The sequence below is a fragment of the Macrotis lagotis genome, chromosome 2 (assembly GCF_037893015.1).
Source record: "Macrotis lagotis isolate mMagLag1 chromosome 2, bilby.v1.9.chrom.fasta, whole genome shotgun sequence".
Classification (NCBI taxonomy): domain Eukaryota; kingdom Metazoa; phylum Chordata; class Mammalia; order Peramelemorphia; family Peramelidae; genus Macrotis; species Macrotis lagotis.
The window spans coordinates 134,607,319-134,626,241 of NC_133659.1; the positions used below are offsets into that span (position 1 = coordinate 134,607,319).

General features: G+C 37.4%; 1 protein-coding gene across 1 annotated transcript in view; it reads right to left on the bottom strand.

The window, feature by feature from the left end:
* KIF26B (kinesin family member 26B) overlaps positions 1–18,923 on the bottom strand; it is a 624,587-nt gene that overhangs the window by 68,752 nt on the left and 536,912 nt on the right. Inside the window, exon 10 of the mRNA XM_074222850.1 lies at positions 10,763–10,922. Coding sequence (XP_074078951.1) covers positions 10,763–10,922 — 160 coding nt within the window. The remainder of the gene's footprint in view (positions 1–10,762; positions 10,923–18,923) is intronic.

Consider the following 18,923-nt stretch of genomic DNA (forward strand, 5'->3'; position numbering starts at 1 on the left):
ATTTGTGCATCTCACAATTCTCTTTGATGTGTTTGGTATGGGTCTCAAGAATGAGATCTTTATTTTCTATTTCTTTGGTCCCAGCCCAGCCTTGCCTATCCTATGTGTTCTGCACATGTTAGATGCTCAGATCCTTGCTGAATGAGTATATGAGTGATGTTATTTTATTTTAGTTGTTCATTTATTTTAATTGTTATTTATGTTGTATTTGTTAATATTAGCTCCTTATTAATTTTTATATTATTCATTATGTTCATTTGGGGGGAAAAACATGCTATTTTTTTCTTAGAGAGGTGTTCAGAATAGATTCACCTAAACTAAGAGTAAAAATCAAGTCACATTATAATCAGATTATAATGGGTTATAATACACCAAGGAAGGGTTCAATGGAAAGAATATTGGTTTGTGAGCCAGAGGCAGAGATGCCCCTGTGAGTCCCCAATGGCCTATGATTACTCAACTGCAACTTGATTGGATCTTAGTAGAGATTTTGCATATAAATGAGTTGGGACTTGAAATCCTACCTCTAAAATCTAGTATCTCAGTGATTGCTGGCAAGTCAGTCAGTATCTTTGGCCTCTGTTCCCTCATCTGCAATCTGGGGGAAAGGGTTGAACTAGGGGGTTCTGTTGAACTGTGAGGATCCTTACTGCTCTAGACCTAGTGCTATGGCCTTCTCTATAATTATCTACATATAATTATCTATCCTGTTCACACGTGTAATTGTCTACAGGCTTCTCCCCTGATTGTAAGCAACTTGATAGCAGCGACCTTTTATTTTAAATCTTTTTTTTTTAATGTATACCCAATGCTTAGCATAATGACCTGACTGGTACAAAGTAGGTACTTAATAACTAACAGTCAATAAATACTTGATGTCCAGGGACTAAGGATATAAAGAAAGGCAAAAGATAATGCCTGTCCTCAAGGGTCTCATAGTCTAAAGAAATAATAAATGTTGTTTACTTGACCTGACTTGGCTTAGATCTATGATGCTATGATCTGATTAACTGAGCAAAAAAGGGGGCAAACGATCCCTGGACCTTTCTTCCAAATGGACAGTTATTATTGTCTTTTAATTTCTGGGGAATCTGAGGCAAAATCAACAGACTGAATTACATTCACATAGGGTTAATCAATGAATGGAAGAACCATATTGGATCTCAGACCCAGCCTTTCTGCACTAGGTAACAGCAGGTCTTTCTCTTAGAAACCAGAAGTATACATCTGTGTACCCCTCCTTGGGATCCCAGTCTGAAGAAACTCTTCATAAATTTCAGCTGATAGATTTACTATCTTAACCTGCCAACAGTGGAAAATCCCCAAAGCTTCTATTATTAGCCAGATGTTCATGGAAGCTCATTATCTCAAGCCCTGACAGCTCGGCAGTTGTCTTCACCTCTTGCCTCCCGCCACATATACCTTTCCTGCTCTTGGTAAAAATTTCAAGAGACAGAGTCTGTGAGTACCTCTTCTATTCTGACAGAAATCTATTCACTTCAAATCACCTCCATGCACCTAAGAGAAATTACCATAATGAGCAGAATGATCTAAACTCTGTCTCAACAGCATGCTGAATTTCACAAATGCTCTGAAACTAGTGTATTTTTGTCAGTTATTCACCTCTTTCTCTCTCTTTGGTATCAGAACCTACTGCATTTTTATACAAGGAACAAGCCAAGTCAGACAGCATGACCGTCTGTGAGTGTCCACAAGAAGAACCTGGTTCACAGGAGTCTACAAATCCTCCCTTTGGTAGTACATATGAATATATTCCAAAGACTTTTCAGAGTTCTTATACAAGAAATATTATGAAAATTTTTTCATTTGTAATTTTCACAGAATGGAGAGTTTGAAATTTTGTCCATTTCATAAAAATGGACAATTTGGTGGCTGGAACACGATAACCCTGACTGATATGAAAAAAATATGACACAAGGTAAAATGCGATGGGGCAAAGGAGAGGTCCAGATAGAGTACTAGGAGAAAGATGAGATAGAGAACACTTTGAGCTGCTTAAGTCTAGGATGTCTTCCAGAGGAGGTAGCATCTGAGCTGGGGCTTGAGAAAGAGTAAAAGAAACAAGTGTTGAGAGTTGAGAGAGAAGTGAAAGAATAGAGGATGAGGTACTATATACATGCTAGTATTTATGTCACAGAATTCACAAAAGGGAATAGCAAGAATTAAGATTTAGAGTTGGAGACTAGGTCACTCTTTGAGATAGGCTAAGTGTCCACTGTTGTAGGTGAAAATCAGCATTCTTTACCACTCACTATAGTTTAAGATATCACTTTTACTGAAAGCGGATCTTGTAATAGTAATAGAGATAATAAAGTGTATTATAGGTAAAATTCTGGACTTTAAGCCAGGAAGACTTGGGTTCAAATTTCATTTCAGATACTATGAGCTGTATGACCATGGACCCTGATCAACTCACCTGGCTTTTCTATTGCCTTGGTTTTCTCATCTATACAATAGAAACCATAACATTTCCTACCTCATGGGGCTATCCTAGTATCAAATGAGATAGTATGTGAAGCATTTTGCAAACCTTAGGGGAACATATGGATGTAATAATAAATATTAATGGTACTATAACAGTACATTGAAGCTGTACAAGCATATTCATATCTGTACCATTTTACCATCTCATCTCAATTATCTTCACTTTAGTCAAAGAAGTCTGATAGAAAGGGAATATCAACTAACAAGAAATTCAAGTGCTATTAGAAACTAAAGAATTATTTAACCCAGGATCAAATCCATGGATTTATAAAACCTGGGGTGTGTAAACTTGGTTTTAAAAATATTCAAACCACTATTTTAAATATTTTGTTTTCTTTGTAACCCTATGGATTTTTCCTTTCTTTTAACAGCACTATTTTAAGAAAGGGTGCACTTCATCAGACTTCCAATAACCTTGCCCTCACACTCCCCCAAAATAAAAACAAATCAAAAATCATCATCTAGTTCATACAAGAAAACTACAGCCTGGAGAATCACTAAATTAGTTAAAGGGAGGAGTGAGATTGGAATTAAAGTCTCTTGACCTTCAGTTTGATATTTTTGACAGAACCATCCTGCCCAAGATAGGAGATGAGTCAGTTTGAGTTCAAGTACCTGGAAGGATATTTCTTTTACTCAAGATACAACATCTAACATCATCTTAATCTGTTTGATTGCCATATTACACTATGATATATGTTGAGTTAGCATGTCCCTCAAACCTTAAACATTTTTTTAAAATTATGAACCATTCATTATCTAGCCATACCTTCCCTCATATATTTGTTATATAGATTTTTTTAACCCCAGTAGGATTTACTACAGATCAGAGGATTTTAGAGTTTGAAGGGCCCATAGAGGTCACCAAATACAGCCTACATCTGAAAAGGAGCCTATTCTCCATTAACCCTGACAAAGGGTCACCCACACTCCATTTGAAAATCTCCAAAACAGCTCCTTCCATTTGACTTACAGATGGAATTTCAATGGAATTGGGGAGTTGTAGGGGAAGTTATTACAAGGATAACAAATATATGCAGAGGTGGGAAAAAGATGGGACAATACTCTCTTTAAAAGACTACAATGGTTCCCTGTCATTTATTCCATAAAGCCTAAATACCTGAGTTTCACATCAGAGATCATCCATTATCTGGTCTACCTTAAGCCTTCAAAACTTCTCTATTGCTCCCCCCCCCCCCAACAAGAGTCCTCCGATTCTAATTAGCTCACAAACAATTCACAAGACCCCATGTTAACTCTTGCCTTGTTCATTACCTTTTCCCTGTCCATCCCTTTTCCAATATATATCCAATATATATATAGTACCTCTATGAAATCTTTCTCTGGTCACACTGATTTGCCCTCTGTAATATTTTGACCCAAGTGCTTCTCTCTCAGTTGGATTTATTAGGAATTAACTATTTAATTAACTACACAGATTAGACATGAGGGACCTTTCATATGAAGACTGAAACATTCTAAAGATAAATGATTTTAAAAGTTAAATGTGGAAACTCCAGACAGTTCATGGGCTGGTTTGAAAATGCTAGACCACGGCTAGGTGGTGCAGTGGATAATGCACCAGCCCTGGAGTCAGGAGTACCTGGGTTCAGACACTTAATAATTACCTAATTGTGTGGCCTTGGGCAAGCCACTTAACCCCATTGCATTGAAAAAACCTAAAAAAATGCTAGACCACTTAGAATGTAGGTGTTTCTAATATTTATCCCTCATATTTAAATCTATATGAAGTACTGTAATGATCATATTTATCATGCAGAAATGTTAATATGTAAATAAGGAGATGTATAGTGCGGTAGAAAGCTAGAGGACCCAGGTTTAAATCTCAGTCTTAACCTGTCTTGAAAAGATAGGTATCCTATGCTGAAAAGAAAGGAGTTAGGCTAGAGAAACTCTCCAAGTCTAATTCTCTGAGCACTAGAGGTTTCACTTTCAAATGAGGAAATTTCCTCTATCAAAGCAGGTTGTCACCATCTCTGCAACTTATTATCCCCATTTTGCAGATAAGAAAACTGAGGCTAAAGAAGTTTCAGTAATTTGTCCAGGGCCACATAGCTAGTGTTTGAAGCAGGATTCAAATTCAGGTTTTTCTGATTCACAGTCTTATGCTCTTTAGACTATACATTTAGTTTCCTATCATAGGCTCAATCAAAAAAAGGAATCATTACCACTCACATTTGCTGTAAAGTTTTAAAGCTTTTGAAATAGATTAAGAGAAGTCAGTGGTTTAGAGGAAGATCAGTATATCAAGTCATTAGAGTTGGATTTGAATCTAGATTCTACTTATTAATGGTTATTTGACCTTGGACAAGCATCTGGGCTGCTGTTTTCTCATTTGTAATATGAGGCATTTTTGACTAGATGATCACTAAGGTACCTATCATTTTTCTGTATCTTAAGTTACTATGTCCAGGCCATGGGCACAGAAAATGGAGACAAGGATTTTTTTGGAAAATCAGCATTAGGATACTAGAGAAAATGGACAAGTAACAGGTACATTTTGCTCTCCTCATGTTTTTTACATGGCTCAGCCCCCCATGGGGGGCATGAGAAGGATAATGTATGATCCCCTTTTTCAAGTAATTTCCTAATCTCAAGTTGGAGCACAAACCAGTGGAAAATGAGAAGACAACAGGAATCAATCCCCTTGCAGGTACCCTGGAACAAAGGAGTCAGCCACAAAACATCTGTTGAAACCTTGGGTTTGGGGTCCTGCTGTTATGGCTAGGCATAGCCCCACTTCCAGCTGAGTTTCATGCCTGGTGATGAACTTTGAATGCGTAACTGGCCATATGCTAGTTTCTAAACTTTTAAAAATGAAAAAACTGGGGAGTGTTATGAATTAATATGAGGATGGCCCTGGTAGCTTGAATGGAAGCAGTATTCCTTTAGCATAAGCATGAGGGCAGCCTAGGAGGAATGAAAAAGGAAAAGTCAAAATCTCAAAAAAAAAAAAAGGAAAAAAGAAGAAAGAAAGGAAGGAAGGGAGAGGCAAGGTCTGGTCTCTCTCTGTAGTTTTCCAAACACAGGGGTTTTTTTGCCATTCTCATAGTCATTAAAATGTATAAAAATGATCATTTCTAAAACAGTATTACCCTGAATTATCACTGATGTCGTTGCCTAGCAACCTGAGATTCTCTCTCCTCTCTCTCTCTCTCTCTCTCTCTCTCTCTCTCTCTCTCTCTCTCTCTCTCTCTCTCTCTCTCTCTCATTCCCTCCCTCCCTCTCTCTCACTTTCTCCATCCAAACTGGTACCTTGAATTTGTATAAATGAAACTAAATTGACTTTCTTCCTGAAAATCAAGAAGAGATAATGCACTAGTAATGTGCCTTTCAATGATTCTAAATATATGTGAATATTTTACTCATACTTACACACAGACACACACACATACACAGCACTGGGGCCTCTTTCCATTGCACATTCTCCTAACTAAAATCTGGTTAAGGTTTGACCAATGCCAGGATTTTGTTTCTTGTGCATTTTCCCTGACCAGTTCCTAAATCATTGAATTTTTATAAAAATGAAAACCATGTGCATTGAAGCTTAGAGAAACAATCTTCTTATCTTCTGAGTGACTTTTCCCACCTTCCTGAGAAACATTTTAATGTGGAAGCCAGTGCAGTACCATGGAAAGAGAAATGGACACAGTCACAGAATATGAGTATGAATCAAAGCTCTGCCACTTATTACTGGAGTGACTTTCTCAAGCAAGTCTGTCCATTTTTCTAGGCTTCAGTTTCCTCTATGAAATGAGGGGTTTGGTTTAGATGGTCTCTAATGGTCCCTTTCAGTTCTGGATCTATGATTGCATGGAGGACCATGAATTAATTAATTAATATCAGTATATGTGAGATGTGAGTCTCTTTTCTCTGACATTTCTAGATCTTGGCCTCTTATGACAGGAAGGTATAAGTGTCTCCCTAATGGAGGTGGCAAGGAAAGAATATTTCTTTAGGGAATCATGGGTATAATTCTTACGTCTCAGGGATAGCACATTCAAGAGTGTTCAAATACATAACCTGCAGTTCTAACTGATGCCTACAACTTCCTATGATGATACACACCAGACCTATTATTAGATGATGATCTAAATCTTCTTTCTAAATCTCAGGCTCTCTTATTTGAAAAGGAAGTTAATGGTTATAGATAATCAATCAGTACCTAACCAGGAATTTTCACTCCAATTTTTCTGACAAATTGGTATCTAATGTTTACCTGGAGACCTCCAGTGATGGAGTACTCATCTTCTCAGTAGTCATTCTGCTTCTGTATAGCTTTAATTATTAGGGATATCTATTCTTATCAATGCTGACTAGGAATTGTGGAACTTATGAGAGCCTCTGAAATGTTAAAAAGGAATGATCATGCTGAGTAGTCATTGTGAAAGCACATTGAGCTAACTATGACCCTTAACAAATAAAAAATCCTGAAGAGAGGACGTGTTAACAACAGATAGTAATAATAGTAATAAAAATAGCCAACATATATAGAGAGCTTTATGGGGAAACTGAGTCAGATAGAAGTGAAATGACTCACTCAGGGTTACACAGTTAGCATCTGATGCTGAATCTGAGCTCAGGCCTTCCTGATTCCATGCCACCTAAGTTTCCTCTAATAACTGTGGAATTACCTATCTACCCCATTGGTATCCTCACAATATCAAGAGAAAGTGATGAAATCCTATTGGGACATGGTGTTGATGCTCCTTTGGTAAACTTATGGGTAGACATGGGCAGGAGTGGCACAGAATGGGCAAGAATGGCTGGGTTAGGACTTGAATAAAACTGCCATCAAGAACTGACCCTAATCCTCCAGATCTGGTCTAACCAGAATGATATGTAGTGGGAACATTATATCTCCTTGATCCTAAACATTTGCTTCTACTAACAGTTTAAATTCATGATATCTTTTTTTATTTGTCATGTTAACATTGTTAATTCATATCAGTTTGCACTAAAGATTCTAGGTCTTTTTCACATGAACTGTTATTCTCTAGTTAAATACTGTTCCATTGATTTTTTTTTTGAACCCAAGTATAGGACTTTACTTTTATCCCTACTAAATTTTATTTGAGTAGACGAACATCATTGAGATATTTCCAGACATTGATTCTGTGGTCCACTGTAGCAGTTATTTATTAAATATTGCGAATTCACAAATAATTCAACTGAATTTGGACTTCCAAGGCCATCCACTGACCTTATTCATTGTCAGTCACTTCAGGAGATAAATATATCTGCTAAATTCTTTATATCATTTGAAGGGATTTCCTCATTATTTCTTTTTTTGGGGGCAATAGGGTTAAGTAGTATGCCCAAGGTCACACATAGGTAATTATTAAGTGTCCAAGCTGCCCCTTCATTATTTCTTAAACTTCAAATTTCACTGAACTAAAAGTCAAAAGTCACATGTGACAAAACTGGTCCCTGAACAAAGCCATGTGGTATTTTCTTAGTCTGATATCCACTAAGATAAAGAGTTTTTGAACCAGAATTTGCCCAAATGAAAATCTAGCCTCAGACACATACCAGCTGTGGGATCATTGTGGAAGTTATTTAATACCTGTCTGCCTCAGTTTCTTCATCTGTAAAATGGAAATAATAACACCGACCTCTCATGTTGTGAAGTTCAAATGAGATAATAATATGAGATCAAGTGTTTAGCACCAGTAAGTGCTATATAAATGCCAGCTATAATTATAATTATTATGCTTACTTGTCCAAGTTCAAGCAAAACTGACTTTGGACCCTACATGTCCTGGTCCTAAGGGGTCTAGGCCATTTGGTTTACCATGGTCCTCTCAAAATGAGGAAGAGACCTCCTCAGCTTGTCCATATGGAGTTGCCCAAGGTCACCCCATGTCCATCCTCCTTTATGAAGGTTGTCATCCCTTAGGATTGACTTTGGGGATTTCAGAAGGGTCTGGGAGCCTATAATGACCGGGATGGCTGATGAGGGGATGCTGTCCTCCCTGCTTCTGCCTATCCGTGTGCTTACTGCTTGACAAAGCTGTATCATCGGCAAAGTCAGAATCATTTAGGGCACGTCTACGGTACCTGAGGGAGTGCCTGGGGTGGGTAATGAATCCAAACTCACTTCCTAACACACTCACATGACAAATGGTCTGGGACCATGATGAAGAGAAATGAGGAAAGGACATATCCCCTCTGCACACATTTCAGTTAATTTCCCAGAAGCAAACCATAATAATACAGGTTCCAAGCAGAGTGATGTTGAGTGTGACAAATCGAGCATCTGGGGGGATGGGGAAAATTGGAAGGGGGAGAGCAATGGTATTCTGGATTTTTTTTTAAGTAAACAGGAACAAGATATTTTTAAATTACAAAAAAGGGACTGTTTTCTCTAGGAGACCTACAAGTAGCAAGAATAAGGTTGGCATTACTCAGGGCTTTTAACATGCTCATACAAAGCTGCATAATGTAGCTTTAGAGTTCTGGCTGAATTTAGAAAAAGGAACTGGGGCCATCCTGCTGTGTTAAATCCCTCCTGCTGTGCCGGGGAAAGGCAGCTCATATTTTATAAAGTTTGATGAGAAAGGAGAAGTGGATTGGCTCAGAGGGATCAGAATGATGCCAGAGTCTCCAACGCTGTGAGATAGGATACCAGTTTTGCTCTAAGTGACTGGGCAAACCCCATGCCTTGGCTTTCTTGTTATCAAAGAAGGGATAAACAACTCAATTGGTCCTACATTTCAGTGCCCCTGAAACCAAACCTGAAATTTGGACTGATGGCAGCTGTTTATCTGGTGGGGAGGTTATGCAAGCTGCCTTAGGAGAAACCTCAAGCTTCATGATGGAGGTTAAGAATTGAGGAACAATGGAAATCTCTCTGTTTCTACTGAGTCCATACAAGTTGGCAAACAAACATTATAGGATGGAAGGCATTGGCAAGGATGCAAGGCCATCGAGCATTATGTGTACCTGGCACTAGGCATTCCCTCAATCCAGCCAGACCAACATGTGGTATATTGGGGAGTTGGCAGCTGATGTAGCTCCAGGATGCCCATGGCTTCACTGGGCTAGGGTCACAGTGGTAAGGAGGGGTCTCTAGACTATGAGTGGTATAGAGACTTTGCTTGCCTATATCTACATAAAACATGGGGTAGTTCATGTTTTACTCCAAGAAGAAGGGAATGGATATAATAAATGTCAGAACTAAAGGAAATCTTTTTTTTTTTTGGAATGAGTGAAGGACCCTTCAGAGCCTGTGGGTATTGACAATAATACTTCTTATTGGTGAACCTTAATTTAAAAAATATTGTTATGTTTTACTACTTTTAATTATAATCATAGACTTACAGATTTAATGCCAGAAGGGAACCTGAAAAGTCATTGAATATAATCTTCATATTTAATAGATAAAGAAACTGAGATCTAGTCAGGTTAAATAACTTGTTTGGTGATGACTTTTATTAGTGATCTTTAACTACTAATTAGTATTTAAATATAGTGTTTTAAAGTTTGAAAAGTAAGAAAAACAAATATTAACTCTCCATTTTATAGATGAGGAAACTGAGGCAGACATAAGTTAAGTGATTCAACTAAGATCACACAATTAATAAGTCTTTATGATGGAATTTGAAGTCAAGCCTTCTTGTCTCCAGGGCCATTGTTCTATCCACAACTCTGCTAATTTAAAAACAATTTTTTTTTGCATTTATGATTGTAACTTTAGAACTTAAGCATTTAACCTTTTTAGCTCTATGTTTTCTACTCTGAAGCCCAGTTGTCCTGATTAATGAGTACATTACATCAATCAATCAATAAACATGTTCTGGACAGGTAGGTGATACAGCAGATAGAGTGCTGATCTGGAGTCAGGAGGACCAGAGTTCAAATCTGACCCCAGTCATTTACTAGCTATATAACCCTGGGAAAGTCATTTAACCTTGTTTGCCCCAGTTTCCTCAACTGTAAAATGAATTGGAGAAGAAACTTCTGGTATCTTTGCCCAAGAAAACTTCAAATGGGATCACAAAGAGCTGGTCATAACTAAAATGACTGAAATGACAGACCATGAAGCTGGAAAATAATGTACTATAATGGATTCCAGTTTCTGGTCCTGACTGGATAATGAAATGGAGGCTTCCCTCTATGTTTGTACACCTCACCTTCACTTCTGACCAGCTTTGGGCTCACAAAATCACTCTATTGTCGAAACTCAAGGTGTATGAAGCTCATGCAGACAGGTTTCCAAAGGAGAGTCACTTACTTGTAAGGGATGTGTTTACTGCCATTGACCAGAGCAAGGATGACATTTCCCAGGGCAGAGAGTGACAAGCACAGGCCCGAACCCCCCTCTCGATTTTTGCTGAGAGCTTTGACACAGCTGCCTAGGTCAATCAGATGCAAACGGCTTCGACCTCCGGACACTATCACAATGAGGAAGAGAGAAGAAAAAAAGACAGGAGGGGACAATGGTTAACTTTGGGCTGATGCCAAATTTCCTTAGAGCTTTTTGGAAAAATTCCTTATGAATACATATATATGCACAAGACCCCTTTGAAATTATGTCAGGAAATAATAACAGTGGGATACCTGAAAATTTCTGTACAACATACATCACTCTATATTGTTTCTCATTGCTGGTCTTAAAAATTGTTCCTACTATCACAATGCTTAACATCTACAGGCTGAGCTCAGCAGGAACCCAGAGAAAGTAAACTTGTAATATGGGAAAACACAGTAGTACCTTGCTGCTATTTGAATTAAGCAAGATCATAATTCTAAATATGGTTAATTCTCAATTCTCCATTTGCTTATTGCTCATCTGAAACAAGCCTGAGTCTAATACCTTTTCACTGTTCAGGGAACAATGTGTCAATTCAATATCTAGTAAACACTTATTAAGCACCTGCTTTGTCTAGGCACTGTGCCAAGTGCTGGAAATATAATTAATAAAAAGAAATACAGTCCCTGCCCTCAAGGAACTTACAATCTAATATCAACAATGATAAAGTACCAGTCAAAGAAGGTCTTTGGGGGTAGCTAGGTGACATAGTGGATAGAGCACCAGCCCTGGAATCAGGAGGATGTAAATTCAAATCTGGCCTTAGACAATAATTATCTATCTGTGGGACTTTGGGCAAGTCACTTTAACACTGTTGCCCTGCCAAAAAAAAAAGTAAAAAAAACAACCAAAAAAACCCAAATAGGGTCTTGGGAGATGGGAGAGGGGTGAATAGTAGTCAGAATATCTTGGCTAAATGCTAAGAGCCAATTCTATTCATGTAATCTGTCATTTGAAAGATGGTAAAATACATATTGGAATTAGAATCAGGAAGACCTAGGCTGTGCAACTACGGGCAAGTTACTTAGCTTTGGTTTCCACATCTACAAAATAGGGCTAATAATAAAACCCCCACATCATGGAACTGTTTTGAGATTCTAAAGAGATAATACATGTAAAGTTCACCACAAACTTTAAAGTGCTATATAAATATCATTATTAAGATAATGTTACTCAGTATAGATAGGAAAAAACCTGCAATCTAAAGTTACTAAAGCTAATGCTGCTGTTACTCCCACTACTATTCAGTTTAGAGAGAAAGAAAAACTACAAGCTACCATATTTCCCCATGTATATAATGTATCCTTTTTTGAAAAATTGAGGGCCTAAAAACTGGGAGCATCTCCTTTAGCAGTTGTAGTTTTTTTAACTTGCATTTCCCACTTTTCCATACTTGTCTTTACACTCATTGTTTTGCATTTGTCATTGGTATATTAGGTTATATTTTGTCACCTTCTGCCCAGAATAGCTCAGAAAAGATTTTCCCACAGTGGTTAATTCAAGTTCAAAGTGATCCAGTTTCCAAAAGTGAATGGAAATCTTGCTCCTGAACATCAGTTTGATCCTCCTCCAACTGAGAAAATCTAAGATTAGCTATAGGAAGAAGAAACCCTACTGAAAATGCCCTGAGAAGGCCACGAGAGGCAAGGCAGGCAAATGACCTGAGTTAGAGAGGGACTAGAAGAGATGGGTTAAAGAGCAGAGGGCCATTGGAATTCCTGTGTCCACAAAGATGGTTCAGCAGGAGGCTAGAAGAATTGATGATGAAAAAGAAGTGGTTGATTTCCAAGGAGGACACAATTGGTGCTTCATGGTTCATGAAACAGAATGGACTAAGCATGTGTCCATAGCCCAGACTTGCCCAAAAGATGCCTGAAAGCTATGAGCAGAAGGGCCTTGAATTTCATGATGAATAAAACTTGAATTCAATAACTTTATTTAATACATTTTTAAAAATTTCAGGCCCCCAAATTAAGGCGAGTCTTATACATGGAGAAATACAATAACAGTTACTGCTATTGCTACTACTGCTGTTACTTCTCCCACTATTACTTCTACTATTTAATTTAGAGAGAGGGTAACCTTATTTCTATTACTGTTGTTATTGCTGCTGCTACTGTTATTACTATTATTTCTACTACTCAGTTTAGAGAGAGGGAAAAAAACTACAACCTAAATACCGAGTTGCTGCTGCTGCTACTACTACTACTACTACTACTACTACTACTACTACTACTACTACTACTACTACTATTCTGACTTCATCTCTCCTCTATTATTGTGGATCACTGAAAAAAGTGGTTTTGAGATAAAATTAATTCCTACCTTCTGGGAATACAATTTTTAGACAAAGAATCAGAAGGGACCTCAGAGCCCATTAATGCAGCCCAATTATGCGTTGGGAAACTGAGGCCCCTGGAGGATAAATGATTTCTCCAAGGTCATCTGGGCAGGCAGAGGCAGGATTTGATATTAGATTCTCTGACTCTACATGAAATGATCTTTCTACCAGACCACACAGTTTCCTGTGATAGAGAAGCAATCTGATAGTCTAAATAGAGATTGTGAGATGATGATGTTTCCAAATGACTTTCTTAGACCCAATTGCTTCCACCCCATCCAAGATCTCATTGTTTGCTCCTGGTCTAGAAAGGTAATTTGAGCCTGAGGGATAATGAGATTTCATGCTTAATAAAAGTATATTTTATCCCTATTTTTACTAACAAGGCTAATCCCTGAAAAGTCAGGACATGCTGTGTTACCTCTTTCCTTACCTCAAAAGGTTTGCTCTAGCAAATAAGAAAATAATTACTTTTAAGGCAGTGTGAACTGAGAGAGAGAGGGAGAGAGAGAGAGAGAGAGAGAGAGAGAGAGAGAGAGAGAAACCCTTAGCCTAATTACAGACAGGATATTGGTATGCAGCAGAGATTAAAGGCTAGAGAGAGGGTCTAATTTGCCCCTGCTGACCCTAAGAATTCAGTTGGTTTAACTGAATCAAAAAAAACTCCAATAAATCCTGATAAGGATGCATGGAACAAATGAGCTCATTTACACTATCCTATTAGAATATTATAAAGTATTCATAATTATAGGCAAGTGACTCAGGATGAGTGAGTGTACATTTAGACAACAGCAAATGAGTTTAAGGTTATACAGAGTCTGCCTACTTCATCCAGGCAAACTGGAATTGGAGCCTTCACAGAATTTGGAATTTCACATGTTTTGCTTAATCCAGGGTGGCAGGGACTAGCTAAATGGGCTCAGATCATTTGCCTATTAGCAAGAAACCATATCACCCCAGGGGACAGGAGAGATAGTAGTTTAAAATGAATGAAATTATAAGTACAGTTCATTGTGGGGAGAGGGGGAAGAAAGGGAGATATTTAGAAGTCATATTTTCTATCTCTAGGATTCAGTCAGTCAAGGGCTATAGGTTCAAGCTTCATCTGAACCTGCTTTACTTTCTTCAGAGCTCCCCTTGAGTTCTAGCACTTATATCCCCAGGGTCTCTAAATCTAGATTTGGACTAAATGGAATTATCCCTCAATAAATCTTGATTATCACCAGAAAGTAAAAGGCTAATTTCACTCACTTTGTAAGGCATTTTGTCAGAATCAATGAGTGGCTACATCCTATTGAAAAGATGACCAGTCATAGCTGCCAGGATTTCCAGGCAGATTCTCTCTGTAGCATCTCAGTCTCAGTCAACCAACATTCCTGATTTCATTATTTTCATGTAAAGAATCTGAACAGAGTCAAGCTACTATCTATAACTTGCAAATTCTGCTCTTGTAAAAGTTAACTTGATTGACCTTTCTTGCTAAGAAACAGTACTCAATTTCTTTTCTTAAGGGTAAGCATCCATTTTTACAACACCTGTAATGGTAATGTATCAGAACATAAGATTTCATCTTCATCCTGTTTCCTCCCCAAGAACATATATTCCTTCTTGTTTGTGGGTGTAGGTGTAAATTTTTTGTTCATTTTAAACTTAAATACAAAATGAGAAAAGAAAAAAGAACATTTCCATGTACACAGAATGTAAGAAATTATTCAATATAAAACAATTTCTATTTCAAGAAAATCTATGTAATAAGTACTGCACATTGTTTTCAAAACTGCCCATCTTTTCTTTGCTTCCTTTTAGGTTTTTCTTTTGTTCTCTACTATGTACTTTTTATTTTATTTTTTCACCTTTCCTCTCCTCCCTCCCCGAGTCAAGAAAAATATAATTAAATTTGGATACAAACACACACATACACACAAAACCAGAATATTGCATGTTCTCTCTTTAAAAAAAAATACTATTTCCAAACCACATGACTTCTTTTTCTTTGTTTATTTTTTAGCCATGTGACTTCTACCCAACCAGTAATGGTAATACTACTGAGAGAAAGATGATATCTAGGCATATGTGTGTGAGGTATCAGAGAAAATGGCAGGCAATGAATCTAAAACAACAGTTGATTTAGTGGTTAGTGTTAGATGCGAAGTCATAGGTCAGCAGAGAACAGAAGCCAGAAGCACTTAGGTGAGCTAAAATAACTGGTCCACATTAGTCTGTGCAAGAAGTCATGAGAACTGGGTGGCATCTAGGTGGTATAATGGATAGAGCACTGGCCCTGAGGCCAGGAGGACCTGAATTCAAATGTGACCTCAGACACTTAATAATTGCCTAGCTGTGTGACCTTGGGTGAGTCACTTAATCCCATTGCCTTAAATAAATAAATAAATAAATGAAAAGAAGTCAGGAGAACTGAGTCAGTATAGATCTTGATAGTCAAAAACATTTAGGTACAGCTTCCCCTATTTATCTAGTCATTTCCCTCCAGTCTTTATCATAGTGGGTATTTAGTTCAATTCAACATAACATATATTAATAAATACCTACTTCTGATTGCTATGTAAATATGTATCATTATTTAAATGAAGTCTGACTCTCAGTGAATGCATGCTCTGGATTTCATCTCTCCAAATTCTTCTACTCATTTTGTTGTTATTTAGTCACATTCAACTCTTCTTGACTTCCTGGCCATACTGTTCATGAAGTTTTCTTGGCAAAGATACTGGAGTGATTGTCATTTCCTTCTTCAGAAGTTAAGTGACTTGCCCAGGATCACACAACTAGTAAGGGTCTGAGGTCACCTCTTCATACATTATATTCCAGACAATTCTGTCCCTAAAAAAATCACCTTTTATGTTCTCCTACCTCTGTGCCCTTACTGACTCTTCCCTAAGTCTGTAATATCCCTTTCCCTGCATTTCCTTATTGAACTCCTTTTTCTTTTTAAAATCATGACTTTCTTCTTGGACTTCCTAAAGCACTTTAAAAAAACCCTACTCTAATGCATTTTAGATAGTCCAATAAGTCATCTGTATGTATTCCTTATTTCCTTTCTAGTTTATAAATCCCATGCAAGCCATGATTATGTCTTACTGACAGAATTTGTAGCATAGCATCCTGAAATAGGAGGCATCTGATACTTATTGAATCAGTGAATGAATGAATACCACTGTGACTTCTTAATACAGTTAATGGCAGAAATATGCTTGCATAGACACAGTGGATAGAGCACTGGAGTCAGGAAAGACATGAGTTTATTTATAGGCAATGTGACCTTGGACAAGTGACTTAATTGCTTTTGATCTCAGTTTCCTCACCTTAAAATGGGGATAACAACATCCATTGTGAGGATCATAAGAGATAATGTGTAGAGCATCACAGGACCTGCATATAGTAATCACTTAAATTCTTCCTTCTTTTCACTCTTCTTTCTTTCCTTCTCTTCTTTCCCTTTCTTCCCTTTGCTCCCTTCTTTATTCTTCTACTTTCCTCCCTTCTTTCCTTCCTTTCTTCCTTCCCTTTTCTCTCTTTCTTATTCTTCCTATTTTCCTTTCTCTTCCTTCTTTATTTCTTTCTTTACATCATAGATCAAGAAACTCTTTCCTAGAACTTAGAAATTCTCTAAGGATATCCAACCCGGGTTTCTACTCAAAGGGATAGTCAATATAAGAAGCAGTGTAATAGGGCAGTTGCTCTAGAATACACCCAAATCATGGAGGGAAATGTTATCTTTTACAACTGAAAACAAAACAAAACAAAATAATAAGACTTTCCTTATTGCCATCTGGAAAAACAAGGGTTTTTCCTCTAGAAATTGTATTTTCTTTCTGCTATATCTAGAAATAGGAAACTCTTAAATGTGTGTATGCATGTGCTTTTGCTCGCGCATGCGTGCATGTGAGTGTTCAGCAGCTGTATGACTGATACATCAAATCAGCCATCTTCACTCATAACGGCCAGTTAACAGAAGCATGCTCCATCTTCCTCTTCACTGCAGGGTGGCTAATTAATAAACCTTCCCTTAATTGAGTTCTGGCTGCTAGGTCCAGGGGGATTATTACTTAAATATAAGTAAACAAAATTTCCATTTTAAACAACACACTAAATCATCTCATTACATTTTAAACAGATGTAAATTCACTGAACTCAAACATGTTACAGAGAATAGTAGGCAAGTCTATTAGTCAGACACTGCAGATACATGCCTCCTGGTACCTTCTGGCACAACTCTCTATCCACGCCCTTTTGGTCTGCAGATGACTAGCATCTATTGCCATCAGGCCATCACCTCTTTTTCCTCTTTTTCTCTCCATTTCTGATGCACTAAAATGTCTCTACAAAAGTGTTGGGAAGCTATTTGTGACAACAGCCCCTTCAGTGTTTTTCTGAAGTCATAATTTTTATTTTTTTAAATGAAAGTCAATCTTTTATATGTTGTGCATGGGAAAAGTGGTAGTTTTGATATTTATTATTTAGCAAATATTAAGAGCATGTAAAGGATTCACAGGGTTTTTTTTTGGGGGGGCAGGAATAATATAACTCCAGACAAAATTAAGTCCTTTAGTCTGATAATATTTAAAGGGAGGGACTGAGGTTTCCTTCCTCATCTCAATACACTTTCATAACCAAAGTCTGAAAGCAGAACTACAACATTCTTTTTCTTCTGATGTTATGGGAATACTATAAAAGCAGGAAAAAAAACCAGTTTTCATTGCAATGTTTTTTGTTTAGTCTAAACTGGGGAAGAATGAAAAGATTATCTAAGAAAGTTTCATCTCCTGGGATACTCTGCTTTAGTGTTGCTTAAGATAGGGATCTTTTGAAGTCCACTCATTGCTAAAAGGACAGGTTAGAGTACCAGAATTGGAATCAGGAAGACCACAGTTGAAATCCATCCTCAGACACTTAGAAGCCATGTGATCCTGGACAAATCACTTAACCCTCTTTGCCTCCGTTTCCTTAGTTGTGAAATGAGCTAAAAAAAGAAAATGATAAACCATTCCAGTATATTTGTCAAGAAAACCCTAAATGGGATCACACAGAGTAGTACACAGCTGAAACAACTCAATAACAACTTTGTTGAAAAATTTCTTATTACTGACAAGCTGTTTGAAAGGAAGAAATAAATGTATATACTGTTCAGATTCCCAATTTCCCCACTATTGAGGCATCATACTCTTCTTCCCCACTCCCTAATTGTATATTCAATATCAGAACCATCATCTTTCCATGTATTTTTACACTAGCATTTATATAATAATAGCTAATATTAGCATAGCATTTTAAGGTCTAGAATTCTAGGGCTTTACAAATATTTCATTTGATTCTCACAACAACTTGGAAGGTAATTGCTGTAATTATCCCCATGTGATAGATAAGGGGATTAGGCAAAGGTTAATAAATGACTTGTCTAGGATTACATAGCTAAGTGTCAAGGCAGGATTTGAACTCAGGTCTTCCTGACTGAGCCTACCATTCCACCCACTGTACTACTAAGCTAAGCAATTTGCCAGAAATCCCAGTCAAGTAGAACCTAGACCTTTTTTGGGGGGGGGGATGCAGAGAAAATCTTCTGGTTAAAAATATATGTATCTTCTCATCAATGACTAAAATTCTTACTTCTTCCTGAAGTCATGTTTATCAACATGATAAGAGAAAAGAGAGAACTCATGGTGTAACTGTAGTATAGAGAATATGTATTCTGATTGGTTTCATCTACAAGATTATTTCCATTCAAGA